Source organism: Coccomyxa subellipsoidea, assembly GCF_000258705.1.
Source record: "Coccomyxa subellipsoidea C-169, whole genome shotgun sequence".
Taxonomy (NCBI): Eukaryota; Viridiplantae; Chlorophyta; class Trebouxiophyceae; family Coccomyxaceae; genus Coccomyxa; species Coccomyxa subellipsoidea.
Genome location: NW_005178041.1, coordinates 2,945,936 through 2,967,805, shown reverse-complemented (window position 1 = coordinate 2,967,805; position 21,870 = coordinate 2,945,936). Strand labels below are relative to the sequence as shown.

The following is a 21,870-nucleotide window of genomic DNA, read 5'->3' as shown; positions in this document are numbered from 1 at the left end:
AGCATGCTGCAATGTGCAAATCAAGGCAGGCAGGCAAGCCCAAACAGCATAGCATGACAAGGCGTCACAAGGCGTCACATGCACACAGCAGAGAATATCCATCCAATGCACATTTTACTTAGCGAATTCAAAAGCTTCGGCCTGTGCTCAAAGAGCGCTGCACAGTTGAAGCTCTGCTGGAGCACAAACTGCCTAAGACAACACGACGTCTGTCTGCAACAGCGTCCCACTACCCGGAGCTATTTAGGCAGAGGCCAAAACACAAATTCAAATGGGACATAATCTGAACTGTGATTCTACAGCCTGCAGCTGAGAACCTTGAGGTCCCAGATATTCCGTGCTGTTGTAATGTTTCCAAGCAAAGATATGCTAATCATGCAGCTGAAATAGTCACACCCATGGCAGATTGTGTCCGCTGCCAGCCACTCCAGGTAAATCTGTTTCAGGACTCCTGCATGTGCGCTCGGAATACCGAAGAAAGCTACAAGGAGCTGTCGATTATGGCACCTGGGCCGGGGTCCTTCCACACCCTCTGAGGCCTTCATGCGAATCTCAATATGCAGACGCTGAGGACTGGGAGTTATCTGTGGGTGCATGGATGGGGAAAGCTGCAAATTGCCTCAACCTACCTGGGTTGATGAGGAACTGAGATGCGGTTTCATCATGCTGCGTCGAGCGCGCAGCAGCAGTGCGCTGTGGCTGGCAAATCGGGCGATGACCGGGGTGGTGCGCTCTGAGCGGCATATTGTAAATACGGTCGCTCAGGTGACCTGACCTGACGAAGCCTTGACTGGCCTGGCGAGGGTGTATGGGAGAGGCTCAAAATTTGCCGCAAAATCGTTTGATGCGCTGATGGCATCGGCGCTTTGCAAAGAGAGCCCTTACTTCGCATCGCAAATAAGAACCAGTTCCTGGTAGAGCGGCAGGAACGGCAAGTGCAACCGCTGCCCCATGCATGCGACTATATATTGACGAGTATTGAGAGTATCCACATGGGCTGTGGGAAGTAATGTGATCTAAGGAAGCGACAGACTCTGGGCAGCCTTTCGCCATATGACAGTGCTAGAATCGACAAGCACTGCAGCTGTTGGTCAATTGCCTTTAATAAAAACATGCATTGAGCACTCTTAAGGGCATCGCAAGGTGTTTCGCACTGTTTTTTTTATACTGGCCTTGTCACATTCCTGCCTACTACAGATCAAGACACAATCAATCTCGCAGCAGAAGCCAACATACGGAGAGCTCCTGGTATCGTCGTCTCTGCATTAGGGCAGCCTCACAACGCATTGACCGTGCTTATAGACACTTTCCACACACAGCAAAACAAACCACATTCGTTTTCCTACGGGCATCCTTGTTCTTCTTCACTGCTGGCCTTCGGCAGGGGGCTGCTGCCCTTCCTGGGCGCCAGGCGGCTTCCTGCCACGGGCGGGACTCGCACGGCCGCGAGAGCGGCCGCCGCGCTGCTGGGCCCCAGAGCCAAGCAGTCCGCCGCGCGGTGTCATGCGTCCTCCACCAGGCGTGGCAACGTACGGCTGGCGGCCAGGCGCTCCGCGTCCAAGGTTGGAGGGCTTGCCGGGTGCAGCTCCGCGGGCTGGCTTGGGGGCGAACGGCAAGGCTGCAGGTGACAAGCCGCCGGCGGGTGCTGCCAGGCGCGCGGCTGCAGCAGGGGCCTCTGCCTTCCACTCGATGCGCGCCTTCTCCCGCTTGCGCGACGGCCGCACGGCTGCGTCCGCAGGTCCTGCCTGTGTTTCGGCCGCCGCCTTGACGGGCTGACCGGCCACTTTACTGGTGTCCTGCTGCTGCTCAGGCTGCCCCGTCCTTTCCCCATCATTCTCATCACCCTTGTCTTGATCGGGTGCTCCTGGATCTGGCGCAGGCTGCTCTGCCCCAGCCGCGCCCTTTGCTTCCTCAGGCTGCTTGTCCTCCTTCTCCCCCTCCTCTGCCGGCTCTCCTCCAGCTGCTCCAGATCCAGGAACTTCTGACAAGGCTGCAGGCTCATGCACGTCTGGGCCGCCAGCCTGTTCGGGCTCTTGTGCATCTGCTGCTTCGACATCAGCCATGTGCTCATCAGGGCCCTTGGAATCGTCGTCAACATGGTGCCCATCCGCTTCCTCCCCCTCCACATCATCCTCCATCATGTCATACTGAGCGGTATCCTGCTGCTGCTGCTCCATAGCCGACTGCTCAGCATCCTCCCCGTCCTCGCCACGCTCCTCTTCCTCTGCCTCTCCGACCCCGTGCTCATCTCCTTCCTCCTCATACTCGCCCTCGTATTCCTCCTCCTGCTGCTCCTCATCGCCCTGCTCTTCCTCGTACGGCTCTGCGTCAGCATCACCCTCCTCTGCACCAGCAGCGGCTGCAGCGCTGGACTCCTCCAGGGACGCCAGGAAGCTCTCTGCCTGGGCCTGGGCGGCGGTGGTGCTCTCAGACGTCGTCCTTGCACGCTTGGCGATTGGCTGCTCGGCAGCCTCTGCCTCCCGCTTGCGCTCCTCGTCAGCGCTGCTCGCGCTGGGCTTGGCTGGCTCTGGCGCGGGTGAGAGGCCACGCGTTGCGAGCAGCTGGGCGCGCAGCTGGTCCTGCAGGCTCGCAGCCCCAGAGCCTGTGCATGGCACAGCGTCATCGATCAGGACAGCGCAGCAAGTTCCACAGCGATCTGAGGCAGTGACTGCAACTGAAAGACCTGTCATATCGTAGGCCAGGGCAAGGCAAACCACACAGGCAACCCACCTGTGGGAATGCTGGGAGCATCTGCAGCTGGTTGCTGAGGCAACGTGGTTGCCGGCCGGACGGGAGCAGTGGGAGAGCTGGGAGTAATGGCTTCTGCAGGCGGAGGCATTGTTGGAGTTGTTGCTGTCTGTTCTGCGGGCTTTGCTGGGGAAGCCGGGGCCGGTGCTGCTTCAGTGACAACGGGCACAACCGGCTCGACGGGAAGCGCTTCGCCGATTTGTGGCCTTGGGCCTAATTCCTCAGTGGGCCCTCCAATCTGAAGTCACACATGTCATCTTACGCATGAAAAGAAAGCATAAAGAAATGCAGCAACAGACACTGCCACGAGCATGATAATTTAGTTAGGGGAAGGCGAGATTGCACCTCCTCGCCAGCCATGCTCCTTTCAGCCCTGCATGCTGCCAGGTCCTTCTCCAGCGCAGCTGCCTTGGACTTTGCAGCATTCACCTCGCTCTGGAGTTGTTTGATTGTCTGCTGCAAAGCACGAATCCTCTCTTCATGAGCTGCTGAACCCTTGACAGCCTTCTCAAAAGCGTCCTGCAGACTGGCTTTCTCGTCTGCCTGCTTCCGCCGCTCTGCTTGGACTGCATTGATGGACTGCTGCTTCTCCTGCTGTTGCCTTCCCTCTCGAGCCTTCAAGTCGTTCTGCACAGCAGTTGGCGATCAATCAAAGGTGAAGAGGTGCACCCAGCAATAAATAAGTTGAACGGCAAAGACATTTACTGCGGGAGTTAGCAGTCACCTTGTCATCTTCAGCCTCCTTCATTTTGATGCTCAGCTCCCCCTGTGCTTGCGTTAGCTGCTTCTTCAAATCTGCGTTCTCTGCTTGCAGCTTCCTGATCTCCTCCTTAAACTGTGACAACAAATAGCAAATGGTCAGAGACCAATAAAAAATGATCACCATCTATCTATACATGTCGGCAGAAGAGATCAACAAATTTGCAGGACCTCCCAATTTTTACCTGGGCGCTTTCCTTAGCAGACTTCTCCAGCTCGGCAAGGCGCTTCTTCATGTCGGCCTGCCCTGCCTTCCAGGCCTCAAGAGGGATTTTCTGGGGATTGTAGACATGAATATGCTTTTTGGCAAGCACCTCCTGCTTCTTGGCCTTCTCCTGTTCTGTCTTGGCCTATGGCGCACAACAACAATGCATCATGTGATGGACATTAGCACAGACTCATTGGCAGGAGGTATCAACCGGAGGGTGCATAATCATTTGCCAAACCAAGCATACCTTTTCAACCTGTGCCACCAACTCTTGATTGCTGGTTTCATTGTCACGGCGAAGCTGAGCAAGCTCGTCCTCAACCTTGGCCAGCTTGTCTTGAACTCTTTGGTGTTCAGCAAGATCAACTTTGCCGTACTTCTGCTGCAGCTGCTGGGCGCGCTTTTCCCATGACTGGGCAGTCTCCGTGGCCTGAAGTAGCATTGAAGAACATGTCAGGCACCGTGCAGAATGAGCACATGTATCCTGCATCACTGCATTCAAATGCTCGTAATGTGTTGGGTCAAACATAAGAGACGTGCCACTCTCATCTCTTCGGCGTGGCTCTCGACTTGCGCTGAGAGTTCCCGGATACGCTTGTGCAGGGGCTCGGCCGCCTTCTCGGCCTGGTCTGCACGCTGCCTCAGCTTGGTCACTTCTCGGCCCATCCTGTCACTGTCAGCCCTGCAAGGCATCAAGGCTCCCATTTGCCAACCAGTGTGTGTGTTGTCAGATGAGCTGGAGGAGCATCAATAGTACATGCATGTTGAATCCAATATAAAAGAGGGCGCAGGGGGTCAAGAGTGCGCACCGCAGCTTGTTGTTGCTGTCGCGCAGCCAGTTGAGCTGCTCCACCTTCTGCATCAGGACTGCATGATCCTCCTCGGTGCGGGAACTCTGCCGTGCGCGCTCCGCCTGGCTGGACATCTGCGCTTTGGCAGCTTCTGCTGTGCGGACAGCAATGGCCGCATCGTTTCGAACTCGAGCGGCTTCCTGCTTGGCCAACTCCAGCTCCGCCGACAGAATGTCCTCCCGGCGTCGCAGGTACGCCACGACCTGGGCCAACTCCCCACCGCCACCTGCATGCTTTCGCCACAGTGTTCATTCAATCCGCTTGCTACCAGACGGGCACCACAGGCACTCCCCCCTAGTCCAAGAGTTGGCAAAGAGGTTTCAGGTCAAGCTGCAAAACAGCACTTGAACTAGAGGCATGCCTTCGGCTGCTGCGCCTTCCGTTGAGGCACGCTGCTCTGCCATCTTGGCAAGCTGTGTGTGCAGAAGGCGATTCTGGTCCTCAACCTCCCGAACCTTGCCCTCAGCCTCTTGAACCTTCTGCTCCAGCAGGACTTGCTGCCTCTTCAGCTCAGCCTCAGCGTTCTCCTATACATTCACAGAATAGGAGATGCATTTGTGCCAAATGGCAGGCCCTGGAATTACGAACGACATGATGCACCTCTTGGCACACATGCAGCATGATAACACATCCAATTTCATTGATGGACGGATCAGCAAAGTACCTTTTCACGCTGCGCCTTAGCGACTGCGTCCTGTTGCTGCCTGATCCTCTCAGACGCTGACTTGAGGGCCACCTCCGATGCGTTCAGCTTGTTCACCGCCGCAGCATGCTCCACCACCTGGTGGTCATAATTGGTCTGGACTGAGCGGCGCTGGTTCCTGAGCTGTTCGATGTCTTCAGCCTGTCTCCTCAGCCGTAGTCCAAGCTGCTGCCTGTCCTTGTCAATATCAGCCAGCTGCGCCTGCAGCACAGCAAGCACGATCTAGGGAATATTCGAAATATGTCATGCTATCCAACCTCTCTTGTAATGGATAGGCAATCGAACGGCTGCCAGTGAAAGACGTATCTGTACTGATGAAACTGTGAAGCGCAAGCATTTCACAGCTTGCACAAGGGATTGGGCACTTCACATTGGCATGCAGCAAGCCTACCTTGAGTTCAGCTTCACGGTTGGCTGCCTGGCTGTTGGCGTCCTCCACTGCCTTCTCAACCGATTGCAGGTGCTGCTGTGCTTCTCCCCTGGCCCTCTGGAGCTCAGTTACCTGCGCCTGAAGGTCCTCTGCTTCCTTCCTGATTGCCTTGATGCGCTCCTCATAGTCCGCCTTGCACCTCTCCAGTTGGCCCTGCACATGATACATGATGGGCATCGAATAGGGTACCTCAGCTACACTGTGTTAACAGCTCTTTCAAATCCAATGCGTATGGTGGGAATAAAATCTTGCTGTACAGCTTGGAACAGGTCAGAGCTTCTTGCCTGCATGACCTTGGCAGCCTCATCAGACGACTTGGCCAGTGTCTCGTACTGCTTCGCATGGCCAGTAGCAGCCGCAGCAGTCTCCTGGGCGGAGGTCAGCTCCTCCCGCAGATGCTTGATCTGGTTGGTGAGGTCGGCCTCCCGAGAACCGGCAGGCGCCTGGCTGCCGCCTCCCTCCCCACTCTCCTCTACCATGCCAGACCTTGACTGCATCTGCGATGGTACACGTATTCGGTCAGCCTTGACCTGCTTTCATTCCTTTCCACAAGCTTTTTATCACATCTGCCAGTAAACGAAGGCAATACCTGCATTTCCAGCGTGGCGACGCGCTCTTCAGCCTGCTGCACGGCCTTCTGCAACACCTCCACCTTCACCTCGGCACTGATGGCGCGCTGTGCAGCCTGCGCCGCCTCATTGCGGAGCTGCTGGGTAGCTTCCTCTGCCACCTTAGCCCTGGATACCAATGCACGTCCAGCTGAGAAAGGAGTCCAGCGCAAGATGGGAAACTACGCAATCAAGCATGATCACACTTGCACCGCCAGCCTGCGCCCTACCTGTTTTCAGCACGCTGGGCCGCAGCTTGGCCATCCAGGGCAGCAGCTTTCAGGTGGCGCTCCTCATCTGCGCTTGTCTTCTGGGCAAGCGCAAGGTCACGTTGCAGCCGGGCAACCTCGCCAGTCAGGCGTCCTCGCTCAGCCACATACTCAGCCTCGTTGTCCGCAGACGCCTGCAAGTGCACATTCATCCTCATTATCACACACCACACCCCATTGTCAGCCTGCTGCTCTTCAATGTTGCTTGGAAGATATGCGCACCTTCTGCTCCACTTGCAGCTGCGCAGAGAGCTTGTGCTTCTCGGTGCTAAGGCCTTCAACCGTGCGGACCAGGCGCTGCTCCGCCGCGGCCAGCAGCGCCTTCTCGTTCTCCAGGAAATTGGTGCGAGCTTCCATCTGGCGAGCCTTGTCGCGCAGGTTCCCGACCTCTGTGTCCAGGTTGCTCAGCCGCTGCTGCAGCTCGATGACAAGCACCTGAATGCAGCGCACCCTCAAATGTTCAGGCACCACACCAGTGCCTGAAAATAGTGTGCCCATGCACTGACAAGCATCTTCAGGGTATCAGGGTGCCCCAGACGATGCTCAATCCGGGACAGACCTGGTACTTGGTGTTGCTCTGCGTGAGTGCTTCCACTTGCTGGTGCAGGTCGCGCAGCTGTTCTTGCAGACGCTGGCCACGCTCACGCTCGAACTCAGCCTCGTTGCGCATTCTGGCCGCCTCAGCGCGAGCCGCAGAGGCCGCCTCCTTTGCCTTGGCGCCTTCCTGGTTCAGCAGGCGGCAGTGTTCCTCGCCCTCCTTGCGCACATGCTCCAACTCCTTCTCCAGGTCGCGGTGCATGGCCTTGTAGTCAGGCTCATCCTGATGGCAAAAGGACATTCAATCTTGGGCAACCTCCTTCCTTTGTCACCAATCATGAAACCCGTCACGTCATGATTTTAGGTGAGCAACTCACAGATTATCATTGGAAAAGAAAACGGCAGTATCTTATTGATTTTGTGACATGCTCCCACCTGTGCATGTCCATTGGAGTCTGGTGCAGCTCCAGGAGGCGGCAGCATCAGTCTGGAAGCATCTGCATGCGGGGTGCCATGGTTTGACGAGGCGTCCTGGAAGAGCTTTTTGAACATGTCCCGCTGGCGCACAATTTGTTCAAAAAGCTCCTGCAATCACATATGGAAGTGAGGTCCTTGAGCAGGAACAGGAGACTGTTGCTGCAAGGGTCAAGAGCTGCAATCTGCAAAGATCGGCAGGGTGAGCAGCTTTGGGAGAATGCCTGCTGTTTGGCGCGCTCGGCATAGAGGACCTTCTTCTCTTCATCCAGTGTCTCCCTGTCTTTGGCCTTGTCCTGCTCGAGGACTGCTCGCTCCTGGTCCTTCTCAGCACCAAGCTGCCGCACCACCGTCAACAACTCCATGTTCTTCTGTTGCAAGCCCTGCACATATAGAACGCCAGGATGGAACCACATAATTGGTGAATACACATGAGACCGTAAAACCAACATACCCAGAGCTTCTATATGAAACCTAAGAATAGGTACCTGAATGTCCAGGAAGGACAACAGACGCTCGGAGATGATGTCATCGGAGGTGATGACGGCGGTGGAGGACGAAGGAGTTGAAGCAGCTTGCGGTCTATTGGCTCGGCCACCCTGTAGCGTCTGCACCTGGTTGAGCAGCACCGTGACCTGCTGCGCAAGATCCCTGATCTGTTGCTCTAACAGCCTGCAGACCAGCAGTAATTGTGAGCACATGCACACATTGAAGCACCAGCTAAGATGTTTATTACATTTTTGCCTGGTTTGAAGTCCAATAAACCCCGCGACACAGAAAATATGGAGGGCAGCGTGCACCTGCGGTTGTTGGCATCTCGGCGGGCCTCTGCCTCCAGCTGGTTGATACGGGTAGTATATTGGCGATTCTCAGATTGAGCAATTGCCAGGCTGGCGGCGATCTGCTCGTGTGCTGCCTGCACCCTACCGTACTCCCTGCCCTGCTCTCTCACAATCTCGGACTTTGCCTCAATCTCGCCCATCACCTACAGGACAATTGCAGGCGTCGGGCTATATTCAACAGCAGCCTGTCAAACTAGTCATGTGCCACGTCCGCAAAACTCCTGTGAGATGGGGAGGACTGACCTGCTCCAGCATGATCTCAATCTGCCTCTTGGCCAGGCGCTCATGACGGCACTGGGTGGTGGCCTCCACATACTTCATGTAGAGCTCGGTGTGGCTGAAGATCTCCCCATTTGGTGACACAGGGGTGTCACCTGCACAGGAAGGAGTCAAGGGTCAGTGTCTGTTGACTGCGATTGCAGCTGTCAGGGTACTCCCATGGCAACAACCCCTCGTGCAATGCGATCTCATTCAACATTGCGCATGAGAACTTGCTGCAAGTCCATCCCACCAGGAGTGCTGACAAGAGGCAGATTGCCATTGGCAGCAGCCTCCATGACGCGGCATCGCTGCTCCCTCTCTGTTGCTGCCTCCTTCTCTGCAGCCAACACGCGAGCTTCTGCACGTTCCAACACGTCCCTCTGTGCCGCATCTGCCTCCTGCGGATTCAGCAAGAGGATGGTCAGGCACTCCCATTGCAAGACATTGTGACCGAGCAGGAGCACAATGAGTTTTTTGTGCACCATGCCTCCTTCAGTGAGAAAACTGCCACCTCCAGGTGCTTCTGAAGTTCCCGTATGATGCCCTCCAGCTCCGTGACCTTCCTGCTGCGCTCCTCGCTTGCGTCCTTGTAGAGGGTGTACAGCTTTTGAGCCGTCGCCATTTCTTTGTTGAAGATGTGCTCTTTGCTGTCTCCCTCATCCTTGGCCACCTTCAGGTCCTGCTGAGCAGTCTGCATGGACAAATAGGCATTGGCTTCCCCCTGCACAGAAATGCTTGCACTCAACCAGGCAAAATGACTTTTAGAGATTACGGTATATGTACCTCTGCGGCACGCTCTAGTTCTGCGACCCGCTCCTTCAAGCGCCGCTCAGAACGCTCGAGCTGCTGCGCCTTGTCCTCAGCTTCAGTGATAGTCTGCTGCAGCTGAACCACCTGCACTTCCAGGATAGCACACATCAGAATCTGCAGCAACCATCATATGTTATACATGCATCAGCCTCAAATCAGCGAGCTGAGAGGCTTACCTGCGTCGACACAGTGCGGCGCTCCTGCTGGGCGGCGTCAATCTTGCTGGCCACCTCATCCTCCAGCCACTTGGTGTGGCTCTCCAACACTTCCACATGCTGCTCCATCTTCAGGACGTCCTGCTGCAGCCGATTCTTTGCCGCGCGCGCCTCATGGGCCTCAGCATCCAGGGTGGCATTCGTGTTGGACAGCACAACAATCTTGTCCTGCATGAACCAAGCAGGACATAGTGAATACACAGAAAGGATTGTTGACAGCCTGCCAAGTCAACAATATCAGGCATTGTGATAATGTATTGGACGTGAGAACTTCAATTTTAGTCACAATGGAGGCTTGAATTCACCAAGGACTGCCTGTGTCGGTTGTGGGCATCGTCAAGCTCAGCCTCACGCTGTTCCAGCAATTTTGCAAGAGTGCGCTTGTCGGAGTGTAGAGCCTCAATCTACAAACACACGACGAATGTGTCACAAGGCAATCCAATGACGCAAGAGGTGCCATGCATGCAGCTTCTGTTACAATACCATGATCGACCGCAGCATACCTCGACATCTTTCCTCTGTATGATGGCATCCTTCTCAAAGACAACAGCTTGCAACCTGCTGTTCTCTGCTTGTGCTGCTTGAAGCTCCTGAGCAACACACAACAATGCTCGCGGGCAAATTCTAGGAAGTACAGAAACCCCGCTGTGCTTGGAATCGAGGGAACATTACAACTCACCTCCTTCAGCTTTGAATTCTCTGCCAGCAGCTTCTCCCTCTCAGCAGCCAGTTTTCCCTGGTCTTCCGCCAGGGCTGTGTACCGCCGCTCCATAGCCTGCACGATTATTGGGAGAGGAATCTGGTCATACATAACAGAAAGCGACAGATGTAAGAAGCAGCAAAGCGTAAAACCTGTTCTTGTTGATCACTCGCGACAATCCTTACCTGACCAGCATGCTCAGAGTTGATGGCCGCAGCGTGAGCCTGCGTGAAGCATGTAAACATTTAGAACCAATGGTGTAAATTGCTGCCCACCGCTGGAACATCGAGAAGCAGATGGTTTTTGGCGTCCAATGTGGGGCATGGTTCACCTGGGCTTGCGCCTCGAGCAACTGTGCCTCAAGCTCTGCAACGCGGGCTTCCATGATTGCTGTAGAAATTGATGTAGCTCGCAAATTCTACCTTTTATAAGCAGCCAGCTATTCCATCAGATCTCAAAGTGCTTCCCACAATCTTTATGTAGGGATAAAATAATTTCTATGGTACTTGCTGAGTGCGAACTTTACACAAACAGCCTTTCCTGCTCACATTCTGGCGCCTACCGAGGAAGAAAACACCAAAATCCAAAGACTCCATTTCTTGACGAGGCAATAGAAAGGCGGATACGCGACGACTGGCCACATCATTGTTGTATCATAGGCTCCGAACCGCATCTGCCAAGGTGCTGCCTTTCACGCTGAGCAACAGGAGTATCGCAAGGATGTTCGCTCAAACGAGCGCCTTGTCTTCATCCTTGCTTGTTTGCCAGCAGCGAACAGCACTTCGTTCTAGGCAAGCGCAGCAAGTTCACGCAATCCACTGTGGGACCTCACAATCGAACACCGTTATACAAACACAGGAGACAACATGCAAACAGGTACCCTCCCAACGCGGCCATCGCGGCATCAATGGCTCGTATCGCACACAACTGTATGGCATAGTAGAAGTGTGGCTGTTGTTCAGGAGGCCAAGTGCACATGTGGAAAGACAAGGAAGCCTCCAAATTGCGATGGCAGCCACGCTAAGAAATCCAGGTGATCAGACTCTATCTCGATCCCAGCGAATAGTTCATGGCCTGGTCAGGCAGGGGCCACAAGCACCAGGAACTGTGGTAGAACAGCACCAATATGTGCTCTCTGTCCTCTTACAAGAATTTGACAGCAGCAGCTCCCACTCACATCTTCGCATGTTGAGTACACGCAGGGCTGCGCAAATCCGGGCCGGTAAGGAGGTTTTGGTGCAGTTGAGCGGCCAGACAACCGTGGCACAAGCCCATATGCTGGAGTGACCTTTCAAGAGTGCTTGTCGATGTCGCGGTGGAGGATGAACCTCATGCGTATCGCTGTAGCTTGCAATTGCAAGGCACCACTTCTTTTATGTGCACACTGTCACTTTGGACATTCACTACAGCCATTGCAATTCTAGTCAATTTGCAAAGGATGTGTTGGTGTAGTCAGATCTGTGCTCGAGGTTCCTGCCAGATAGAGAGATGTGGGAGGAGGGGCTATCAGCCTTGCAGAGTATGTGGTACTGCACATGTCAGTATTGATGGCGCTGCTACATTGCATCGGGAGCCTGCTGAAAGACTGCGTTCACTCCGTACATATTTCTGTGAAGTCGGTTGTTTGGAGTGGAGCTGATCAAAATTTAAGATGAAATTATAGCCTACACTAATTGTATGATACTGCTTGTGGCCTCCGCACAGGTTGCAAGGTCTTCCAATCCCAGATTCTCTATTAATCTGTGACCGCTCAGAATCTCTGTACTACCGTCAATTCTGGTGCCAGAAAGTGCATTTTTATCTGGTCTAGCCTGCACATGTGTACACTCCAGAGATCCATGGGGATTCAAGCAACTTCTTTGCATCATCAACCCATTTTTTATGGGCTTTTACCTTGAGTATAATATTGAATAGATAAGCTGCCTGAAACCCAAAAATAAACGACCAAATGGTACTTCTCATGGTACATCAGTGTCATGTTTCATGCAATTCTGAGTTAAGCAGGTCACTCAATCTTGAGCTATGGCAGATGCTGAGTATTTGATATATGCTGAGTCGTCTACTCGCTTGCGCAGTCTTCCTTGTGGTCATCGACGAAGTCCATGTGCTCTGGTGGAGCTTCCCATTCGCCCTCTGTGCTCATATGGCAACTGCTGTCCTCATAGCATGGATCGTCGCCAACAGCTGACACAGTGTACTCGAGAAGCTCCTGCAGGGTAGGCAGGATGCATCAGCCACCCCAGGTCATTAAGGTACTAATAAATACTGTAATTCATGTTCCCATCTCTTCAAGCAATGACAGGGAAAATTATGCCTATGGCTGTTGCACCTGGAGGCTGCTGTTCTCAAAGGCAAGCCTAGCATTATCGGATGCCAGCTTTGCCTTCTCGTCAAGGAGTGCCTGCAGCTGGGCAGCAACCTGCAGATATCACCAATGTCAAGATTTGCCAGAACAGCATGCCTGCTTCAATCACCGTCGATACAAATGATCGTCACCTGTTCTGCCAGTGGGTCAGCCTGCTCAGCAGGACAGGGGTGCACGCGGGGCTGCCCTCTCAGCAGTTCATTTTCTTGACTGAGTGCGCTGCACTTGTTGGAGGTATATGTGAGCTCAGCCTGCACTTTGTTCAACTGCTCCCTGCAGGGCAGGCATTTCCTTGTCAGTACAATCTTGCAACTCCAAGGCAAAGTCGTTGACAGCAACTCAAAACAAGTGTGAGCAGAAAGTTGCACACTTCACCTCATCAAGAGGTACTCATTTTGCGTCGTACGCAGGTTCTGAAGCTCTTCCTGCAGCTGCTTCACTCTCCACTCCGTCAAGCCCTCTGCACGAAATCGTGCACCCCATGAGGCACCAGCAATATGGAAGGTTTGCAAAAGTCTTTCTACCTTGTTCAAAAGCATGTGAACTCTATTGACACAGTGTGTAATATTAAAAAGCCAGTAGCTTACCGCGGTCACATTGAGCACTGGTCTCTTTCTTCTGCTCACCATTTTCCCTCGTGGAGCAGGAATTCTCCTTGTTGGGATCGTCCCCAACTCTGCACAGCATGACGGAGATAGATGCCAAGGCTTTGCAAAGCACCTCATTGATAAGGAGCACAACAGCATAAGATCTTGCTTGAATATTTTAAGAGATCAACCTGAGCTTTCTAATCCTCTGCTGCTTCTGCTGCCGTGTGTCACACACTCTCGAGCCTGCCGTTCCATTCTGCAGAGCAGGTTTGCTCTCGTCAGTTTCGCATGGGGAGGCCTGTGGCTGAATAAGTCCCCTTGTTTGCGCTTTGCGTTGCAGCCCCAACCCTGTTTGCCGCTCCTGCAACGGAGCAAAGCTTTCTCTTTCCAGCTGCAATAAATTTGGGCCAATGCCTGGTCCTAAAGGCCCTTTTCGTTTTTGTTCAAGCTGAAGAGAAGTTATGTTTGCAGCCCAAGAAATTGTCGCACCCCTTTCACGCCTGCGGAGGACCGCTTTTCAGCCGGAGGAGAGACACTCCAGCCCTCAAACAGATGCTCAACTGCATGGTCCAGCGAGTTGGCAACCTGAACCGCTGCCTTCCCCATGGCGTTGATGGCTCCCAACCCCTACCATTAAGCACATAAGAGACCTATAATATATTGGTGCAGAGTCACAACAGAAAGAAAAAATGCTGATGTTTTATCTGCATACCTATCAGACAGGCGCCCGGGATAATGCGAAGGTCATGCAAGTTTTCTAGCAATTACAAGGGGTCTGCTCTGTTGACCTTGTCCAATAAGGCTGGCCTCAGTGGCACCAGAGAGTCGAGGTTCAGAGGGGAAGTGGGGTCCATTTTGCCATCCGCCAGCCTCCTAAATGCATCTTGCACGAAGTCCCACGGTGTCTCTTGACCTTCATCTGCTGCGCTTACACAAGCTGCTGCGGTCCAAAACAAACACTTGTCATGGTTTGGGTGAGGATGCAGGACAAGAACACCCTCTGGCGAACTATAATTTCACCAACCTGATATTGAGCTGTCGAGACTCTCCGGAACACATTGCATCACATTGCAATTCGACGATTCCATCGCCACCTGCGCCTGGCAAGCTCACCCCAAAGTGAGGACAGTTGTCAACAGTGCGCTGCTTACAAAGATCAACCTGGGGAGGAACTCACATGCTGTCGCGATGGGATGGAAACGTTGGCCTTCGTGTGCGGGACGTCTGCAAGGCACACCATTTCCTAGTGTTAGCCACGTGCCTCGTTGGTGCATCTGTCCAACCTCCAGTATTAGAACCTGCACGAACGCTCACCTGTGACATCCCCATCAACCGAGGCAAGCCGTACAGCACCTAAACGTGTGCCTACTTTCCGTGGCTTACTCTTCTCTGCGCCGCTTCGTCTCGCAATCATTGAGCTGATAAGCTGTCATTCAACAAGAGCAGAGCAGTGCAGAAACTCGAAGATCCTGGGCATCAGCAGTATCAATCACGCAATTTAACGATGTTCAAAAATCCCATCATTAGCGAAAATACCAAATGCGGAGGTCCTTTCATTCAAGGCATGGGCTGTCCATTTCACAATTGAATGGGGCCATGGCACTTGGTACCCTGAGCTAACAACAGGGAATTATGACAGGTCCCAATAAAACCCTACATGACTGTTAAATGAATTTGCCAAAGCATACACAACACTTCTTGTGCCGATGCTCAACGCGATATCAGCTACTGCTTCAAGCCATGAATCACAGGATAGTGCTGGATGAGCTGAACCGAGACCTTAGTGCCAGCAGAGCAAAAGTGGAAGGTTGGGCTCAAACCAAAATCAATGCCGCCGATAAGCTCCGGGAGCAGCACCTGACATCCGTCAAAGACTTGAAATGTGAGAATACATGCCATGTGCAAATGCTCCCCTCTTTCTGCACGTGCTCAGCCTACAGGCAGAATAGCATCAGCTTGAGTGCCCAACCCCTTGCCGTGTTGCAGGCAAGATAGTAACACTGCAGAACAACAAAGCAAAACGCGAGCAGGAAGTGGAGGAGCTGAAGCAGAGTAAGTCCCCTATATTAAGATGTTCAGGGATTAAAGACTCTGTGTATATATCCCCATGCTTCTTGCTTTGACACTGTGCAAGTACTTACAGCCTCGCTTCCTGCAAGGTGAACCTTCGTGACAATTGTTTCGCGATGATCAGATAGCAACAAAGGCAGGCGTGACTTGCAGGACTTCAGCATGAGAGCGAAGAAGAGGAGCAAGTGAAGGCACAGCTCAGGGCAGCTGAGGAGGAATCTGATGCTCTTCCAAAGGAAATCCATGATATCAAGACAGCCTTGGACCGAGAAACAGCAGAGCTGCAGCGGCAGGAATCAGGTCAGTACCCGTTCCACTATCCTGTCCTTGTGCATCCTCCATAAGGAACATGTGGCGATGTTGGACAGGAGGCAAGCTTCGTGCATTTTGCGGGACATCCATAAAAGGAAATGCTTTGCTGTAGCTTTGGCAGATAAGGAGTCTTTACGGGAGGGGAAGCTTCGGTCTCTGAGGCAAGCCTTGGATCTTTATCGCGCACGTCTGGGGCTACAATTTCGCAAAGGTGCAGTCTCTGCTCTCTGTTATTGCGTGTAATAAATCTATCAGCTTAACAGCCTCTCTGCTCTCAGAGTTCACCTGATGCAGTTGATGGAGGGTTGCAATCTTGAAGCGTTCTATCTGGATTCCACAGACCATACGGACGAGCTGCTCCTGATCTTCACCCACATTGACCCAAGCAGCCATCTGCGGGAGTTCATGCTGGGGGTCCACGTCCATGCCGACAACACCTACAGCAGTGAGTACATCTGCAAGCCCATGTCCAGCGCAGGTGCAGAATGTTATTTGAGAGAGATGCTGTGAGCTGCTGTACCGTACTGTAAATCGCACTGCTGTGTCTGCAGTCACCAGGTGTGAGCCAGCCCTGGAGGGACTGGATCCAATGCTTGGGGAGCTGAACAGTTCCAACAACTTCAGTCAGTTTGTGCGGCAGCTGAGGAAGCGGTTTCAGCAGCTTATCGTCCGCCCTGCATCATGATGCATGCGCAAGTGCCATATACCAGAAGCAGGAAGCAACAGATGTATTGAATGATTTTGATATTGAGCGCACTGCATTCCCTCGCATGTGCTGTACCTTAAATTGTTGTCGCACTGCTGAACACAAACATTTGCAGGATTTTGAGCACTAACTGGCAAGCATTACCAGGAAGAATTGCTGGAAGAAAAAAAATCTTCTTTTGTCATTCTCAGAATTAACTTTATATATGGCTGTATGTACCGACAAGTCTTAATGACGCCGGTCTGTAAAATAAATGTCCATCAATTATGGATGATCCATGTAGCTCCTCTAACCTATACGTACACAGCATGCTGCCAGGACTACTTTCCCACGATAAAATTGACAATGCGTCCAGGCACAAAAATGACCTTCTTCAATGGCTTGCCCTCCAAGAATTTTGACACAGATGTTATGCTGCGCCCTGCCACCTCTGCATCTGCCTGAGATATTTGCTTGGAAACTTCTACAGTCCCGCGCAGCTTGCCATTCACCTGCACATGAGTTTCCCAGATTAGCCCTTTACTGCACTGCCATTCAGACGCACCTTGCCGCTTGGCAGGAAAAGCGCGTAATACTAATAATGATAAATCAGATGGGGCGTCTAATAGAGATGGTGTAGAGGCTGTCAGATGCAACAAATGTGAAAACCCACCTGCACGGGCAAGTTGAAAGTGTCGCTGACGAGAAGCTCCTCGTTGTATGTGGGCCAGGGCTCATACGTCAAGGTGTCTGAATGACCCAGCACCTGCAACAAGCAGGCCAGTACAATCAGATCCCACACTATAGGTTTATACAATGGTCAAAAGAATTTCTAGCCTGCTCCTTACCTGCCAGAGCTCCTCTGCAATATGAGGAGCGTACGGCGCCAGCAAGAGGACAAAGGGCTCCAGCACACTCCGAGGCACTTCTTCCCACTTGAATGCACTATTCACAAACTCCATCAAGGCTGAGATCCCCGTGTTGAATCGCAACTCCTCTGTCTCCTCAGTCACCTGTGCAACAGTGCAAGGAATAATTCATGCAATGCCACTGCATTTCGGTCACTGGAAACCAGCACAGCAAAGCTATAGTCATTGCATCCTGCAATATGCTCTTCAAGCAGCCACACCCGTTTGATGGTGGCATGCAGCAAGCGGAGCTGGTCCTTGGTAGGCTCCACGTCCGCCACGTTGCTGCCTGTCACAAGCCTGTACGAGCGGGCAAGGAATCTGTGCACACCCTCAACAGATTTTGTGCTCCACACCTGCAGACATAAACCTCCTCCTGTCACTAAGACATCGACAGCCGCCAGCATTTAAAAAGCACAGGAGCTCAAACAGCACCAAGCCCGCTCTCCACATCGGTGGCGTGATTCTGTGCCGCACATGCTGCCAAGTAAGGTTACCTTGGTTTCCCTAATGGGGCCCATGAACATCTCATAGAGTCGTAGGCTGTCTGCCCCATACATGGTGACCACATCATCCGGATTCACCACATTCCCGCGGCTCTTGCTCATCTTGTGGGCCCGCGTGGACACTCTCACTGATGGGTCAGAGCGCAGCACAAAACCGTTCCCCTTTTTGTCGACCTGCCCCTCCTCAACCCTGCGCATGTCATCACCACCTCCTCAGACTTAGAAAGCTGTGCCCTGCACACTTTCAGGATCATGCATCAACGCATGTTGACCAGATTGGGGCAAACCTGACTGCAGTTGCCTCAGGATGATTCTCGTCAACATACTGCCCCTGAGCGTCCTTGTACGCGGTGTACTCCACCTGAATCAAGCATGTCACTGTTAAATGATATGCACAGATAAGCCTCTGCCACAATTTTAGCTTTTCAAAGAGCACAAATCCAAAGGGGAGCCTCTCACTTCTCCGAGGATCATGCCCTGGCTCACTAGCCGCCGGAAGGGCTCCTTGGTGGACACCACACCCAGATCGAACAGCACCTTGTGCCAAAACCTGGCATACAACAGGTGCAGCACAGCATGCTCCGCACCACCTGTCGTGACAGAAATTGAGCCTCACTAGGATTGCTGCTATTTTGACAGACGAGGCATGCTGCACAATCATGGAAAGATAAAGATTTAACAATGCTTGGAACTCACCGACATACAGGTCGACTGGAAGCCAGTACTTCTCCACCTCTGGATCTATGGCGCGATCAGTGTTCCATGGCTGCAAGTACCGCAGGTAGTACCAGCAAGATCCAGCCCACTGCGGCATTGTCGACGTTTCTCGCCTGTACCGCTTGCCTGAACACAACCAGAGGCGCATCACAAGAGTACTTCTATAGCCTCGATGAGATTTTTGGATGCGTTGTATGACGCCATGTTCTGCATCAGGACTAGTGCTCGTTGCTACCCAAGACATTGTGCTGGCACACCTGTCTTCGGATCCACAAAGTGTACCCATTCCGTGATGTTCGCCAGTGGTGACTCGGGAGTGCCGCTGGGCCTGAAGTTGTCAGTCTCAGGCAGGGTCAAAGGAAGATCTTCCTCGCTGATGCCCTCAGGCTCCTGCAAACCAAGGCATGCATCATTGTGTGCAAATGGCTGCCTTTTCCTCTGCAAATAAACTGCATCCAATAATGGCAGCACTGACGATGTCTCGGGCGGGAATTGAAAGGATTGGCAGCGCACATCGGATCCCTCAGCATAGACGATGGGGAAGGGCTCGCCCCAGTACCGCTGCCTCGCAAAGAGCCAGTCCCGCAGCTTGAAGTTAATCTGTGCGGCGCCTTTACCCTGCTGCTCAAGCCACCTGACCACCGACGCTGCTGCTTCCGCTGTCCCCTGCCCATCCAAGCTCAGCCCCGCGGCCGCACAGCTGGAGCTTGTTGCTGTTCCCTTCCCTGCAACCCCAGATAGGACTCAAGACATTGCCTGCTCCATGCCCCGCTTCGCCTGATCTGTATATGAGTGAGCGCTCAATGTGCGCAGAGAATGTACCTGTGAAGGGCAGCTCATTGTCCTCGCCGCTGGGCCCCTGCACCACCCTCACCACCGGGAGCTGATACTGCGTGGCAAACTCATAGTCCCGGGTGTCGTGAGCTGGCACAGCCATTATGGCACCGCTGCCATAGCTACCCAGCACGTAGTCAGCCACCCAAATGGGCACAGCTTTACCGGTGGCAGGGTTGATTGCATGACTGCCTGCACACAAATTACCCTTCTAAGTGTTGGCACCTCCATGCATCGAATGCACAACCTTCTAGCAGCACAATGCCCGAGACCACAGCTTTCTCTTTGAATAGATTACCTGTGAAGACGCCGGTCTTCACTTTCTGCAGCTCTGTGCGCTCCAGATCTGATTTCAGGGCTGCCTTTCTCACGTACTTATTGACATCTATCTTCTGTTCTGCTGTTGTCAGGCTATCCAGCAGTGGGTGCTCTGGCGCGAGGACCATGTAGGTGGCCCCAAAGATGGTGTCTGGTCGGGTGGTGTACACTGACAATTGACAGCCATCAGGTAAAGAAGTCCCATCGCCTCCTGCATATCAAGATTTCACAGTTACCACCGGGAGGCATGCAATCTCTGTGCTTTTCAAGTTGCACTGCAGACAATGCACCTTGCAAGCCAAAGGTGATGGTTGCGCCCTCAGAGCGCCCAATCCAGTTGCGCTGCATGTCCTTGATGCTGTCTGGCCAGTCCAGCTCATCCAAATCATCCAGCAGGCGCTGTGCATACTGGGTGATCCGCAGCATCCACTGTACAGAATCACAATCCTAACTCAGCCCACACAAAAAAGACTGGTAAAATTGGATACAGGCGAAGACTCCCTCCTGCTTGCCTGAAAGTCCATGGGCCATCTTTAGCAGAACATCCTCGTACCTGCTTCATGGGCAGGCGTACAACCGGGTGGTCACCCCGCTCACTCTTGCCATCGATGACCTCCTCATTGGCCAGCACAGTGCCAAGAGCAGGGCACCAGTTGACAGGCACCTCCGCCTGGTAGGCCAGCCCCTTATTGAAGAGTTGCAGGAAGATCCATTGGGTCCATTTGTAATACTCTGGATCTGTCGTCGACACCTCCCTGTCCCAGTCATACGAGAACCCTGCACAGCATGTGCCCACCTCGGACATGCAGACAGATGTTAGAAGCCCTCCTACCATGTCAGTTCTGGCAATGGCACACTCTGCTTCCTGCAGAAGTTCCAGCAACTCACCCAGTGACTGCAGCTGTTGCCGGAAGCGATTGACGTTTCGCTCTGTGGTGACTCGCGGATGTGTCCCAGTCTGGAGGGCATACTGCTCGGCTGGCAGACCAAAAGCATCCCATCCGATTGGATGCAGCACGTTTGCTCCCTACACACTGATTTTTAGTCATTCGCCAATTTTTGCCCATGACTTTTAAATTGCCATGGATGTCTTTGGCAGCTCGAGATGTGACCACAAATGAATGGATTTTCTATACCTGCATGCGCTTCAACCTTGCCAGGATGTCTGTCGCTGTGTAACCAGCTGCATTGCAACACATTTCCTTCAGCACGTTTGCAGTGGCAGCAAGCATCGAAATAGCAATGCAAGTGTGAAGGGCCCAACCTGGGTGCCCAACGTGAAGTCCTGCACCGCTGGGATATGGGAACATGTCTAAAATGTAGGCCTTGGGTTTCGATGTGTCCAGCTCGCCGATGTCTGGAGTTCTGAAGGTCTTGTTGCGAAGCCAGAAGTCCTGCCATTTGGCCTCCAGCTCTGTGAATGGATACGCTGTGGACACAGGTAGTTCTGGGCTGGCAATGCTTGTTCTACTGCTGTCTGTGTCCCGTGGAACTGTAGACACACCACACTGCCACTTTCTGCAGTGCCCTGGACTCCAATGCCTGAATGAAATAACACCATATTCATTGCATTGCTTAATATCAGATTTGTAACGGATGCAGTGGACTCGTTTACCTGGATCAAATCAAGCAAAGACTGCGATCTGCCCATGGTGGGCATGCGATCTGGGAGGCTTACACAAGGCTGACAGGTTTGCATGCTGGACATGGGGCAATCTCAGCACAACGAAACAAAATAACATGATGCTCACCTAGAATGCAGGCGAGGACGAGAACAAGCAAAGCCAACGTCCTTGGAGAAGTGTGCTAGGAGAGGTGCGGAAGCCCGCCACATTGAAGGGCTCCCGAGCAGTGCGAAGCGGGACTGCCCGCATTCTGAAAGCATCCCTGCTATTTCACAGTGCCTTGAATGGGCATGATGGTCGTCTGCAAGTGATCCAATGAGTTTGCCCCAGTCTAGGGCGGCGTCTTTATCCGAGGACTGCTGGCAAGGCTGCGACTTACTTCCTAATTGCAAGGTACTTCTATAGAAGGTGGTATCTTGGTATTCATCACGTCTGAAGTTTTATGGCATCCCGCACATAATCAAGGCCTGTTGCTAGTTTTCAGGAGTCATATTGGCTCAGACACTGACGTTGGCAGACACTGAA

At 53.1% G+C, this 21,870-nt stretch overlaps 4 protein-coding genes across 4 annotated transcripts; 2 read left to right on the top strand and 2 right to left on the bottom strand.

Annotated features, from left to right (window-relative positions):
* The first annotated feature begins 11,096 nt into the window (after positions 1-11,096).
* COCSUDRAFT_52474 (hypothetical protein) lies at positions 11,097-12,134 on the top strand. The gene is made up of 3 exons (XM_005651330.1): positions 11,097-11,291; positions 11,378-11,448; positions 11,618-12,134. Exons 1-3 carry the CDS (start codon positions 11,136-11,138, stop codon positions 11,700-11,702), a joined length of 312 nt encoding a protein of 103 aa, XP_005651387.1. The 5' UTR covers positions 11,097-11,135; the 3' UTR covers positions 11,703-12,134.
* A 340-nt stretch (positions 12,135-12,474) lies between these two features.
* On the bottom strand, positions 12,475-14,224 carry COCSUDRAFT_59349 (hypothetical protein; the record flags this gene model as incomplete). The annotated part of the gene is made up of 4 exons (XM_005651329.1): positions 12,475-12,624; positions 12,745-12,834; positions 13,860-13,997; positions 14,159-14,224. The coding sequence occupies 4 exons, from the start codon at positions 14,222-14,224 to the stop codon at positions 12,475-12,477; spliced, it is 444 nt and encodes a 147-aa protein (XP_005651386.1).
* Positions 14,225-15,060: 836 nt separating this feature from the next.
* Positions 15,061-16,723, top strand: COCSUDRAFT_64680 (hypothetical protein). The gene is made up of 6 exons (XM_005651328.1): positions 15,061-15,252; positions 15,357-15,422; positions 15,594-15,740; positions 15,865-15,963; positions 16,093-16,197; positions 16,304-16,723. Exons 1-6 carry the CDS (start codon positions 15,111-15,113, stop codon positions 16,435-16,437), a joined length of 693 nt encoding a protein of 230 aa, XP_005651385.1. The 5' UTR covers positions 15,061-15,110; the 3' UTR covers positions 16,438-16,723.
* A 55-nt stretch (positions 16,724-16,778) lies between these two features.
* On the bottom strand, positions 16,779-21,605 carry COCSUDRAFT_35259 (putative leucyl tRNA synthetase; the record flags this gene model as incomplete). The annotated part of the gene is made up of 18 exons (XM_005651327.1): positions 16,779-16,949; positions 17,111-17,203; positions 17,286-17,450; positions 17,567-17,701; positions 17,843-18,041; positions 18,139-18,212; positions 18,311-18,441; positions 18,548-18,694; positions 18,826-18,958; positions 19,082-19,293; positions 19,391-19,594; positions 19,701-19,889; positions 20,011-20,149; positions 20,274-20,497; positions 20,609-20,747; positions 20,857-20,903; positions 20,985-21,149; positions 21,497-21,605. 18 exons carry the CDS (start codon positions 21,603-21,605, stop codon positions 16,779-16,781), a joined length of 2,676 nt encoding a protein of 891 aa, XP_005651384.1.
* Positions 21,606-21,870: the final 265 nt, after the last annotated feature.

Bases quoted from the DNA above. Each gene is read 5' to 3' on its own strand.
- COCSUDRAFT_52474 (XM_005651330.1), top strand. From the start codon at position 11,136: ATGTTCGCTCAAACGAGCGCCTTGTCTTCATCCTTGCTTGTTTGCCAG. The intron at 11,292-11,377 runs GTACCCTCCCAA...GCTGTTGTTCAG, and splicing joins AGGAGACAACATGCAAACAG to GAGGCCAAGTGCACATGTGG. The intron at 11,449-11,617 runs GTGATCAGACTC...GAGTACACGCAG, and splicing joins AGCCACGCTAAGAAATCCAG to GGCTGCGCAAATCCGGGCCG.
- COCSUDRAFT_64680 (XM_005651328.1), top strand. From the start codon at position 15,111: ATGAATCACAGGATAGTGCTGGATGAGCTGAACCGAGACCTTAGTGCC. The intron at 15,741-15,864 runs GTCAGTACCCGT...GCTTTGCTGTAG, and splicing joins GCTGCAGCGGCAGGAATCAG to CTTTGGCAGATAAGGAGTCT. The intron at 15,964-16,092 runs GTGCAGTCTCTG...TGGATTCCACAG, and splicing joins GGGGCTACAATTTCGCAAAG to ACCATACGGACGAGCTGCTC.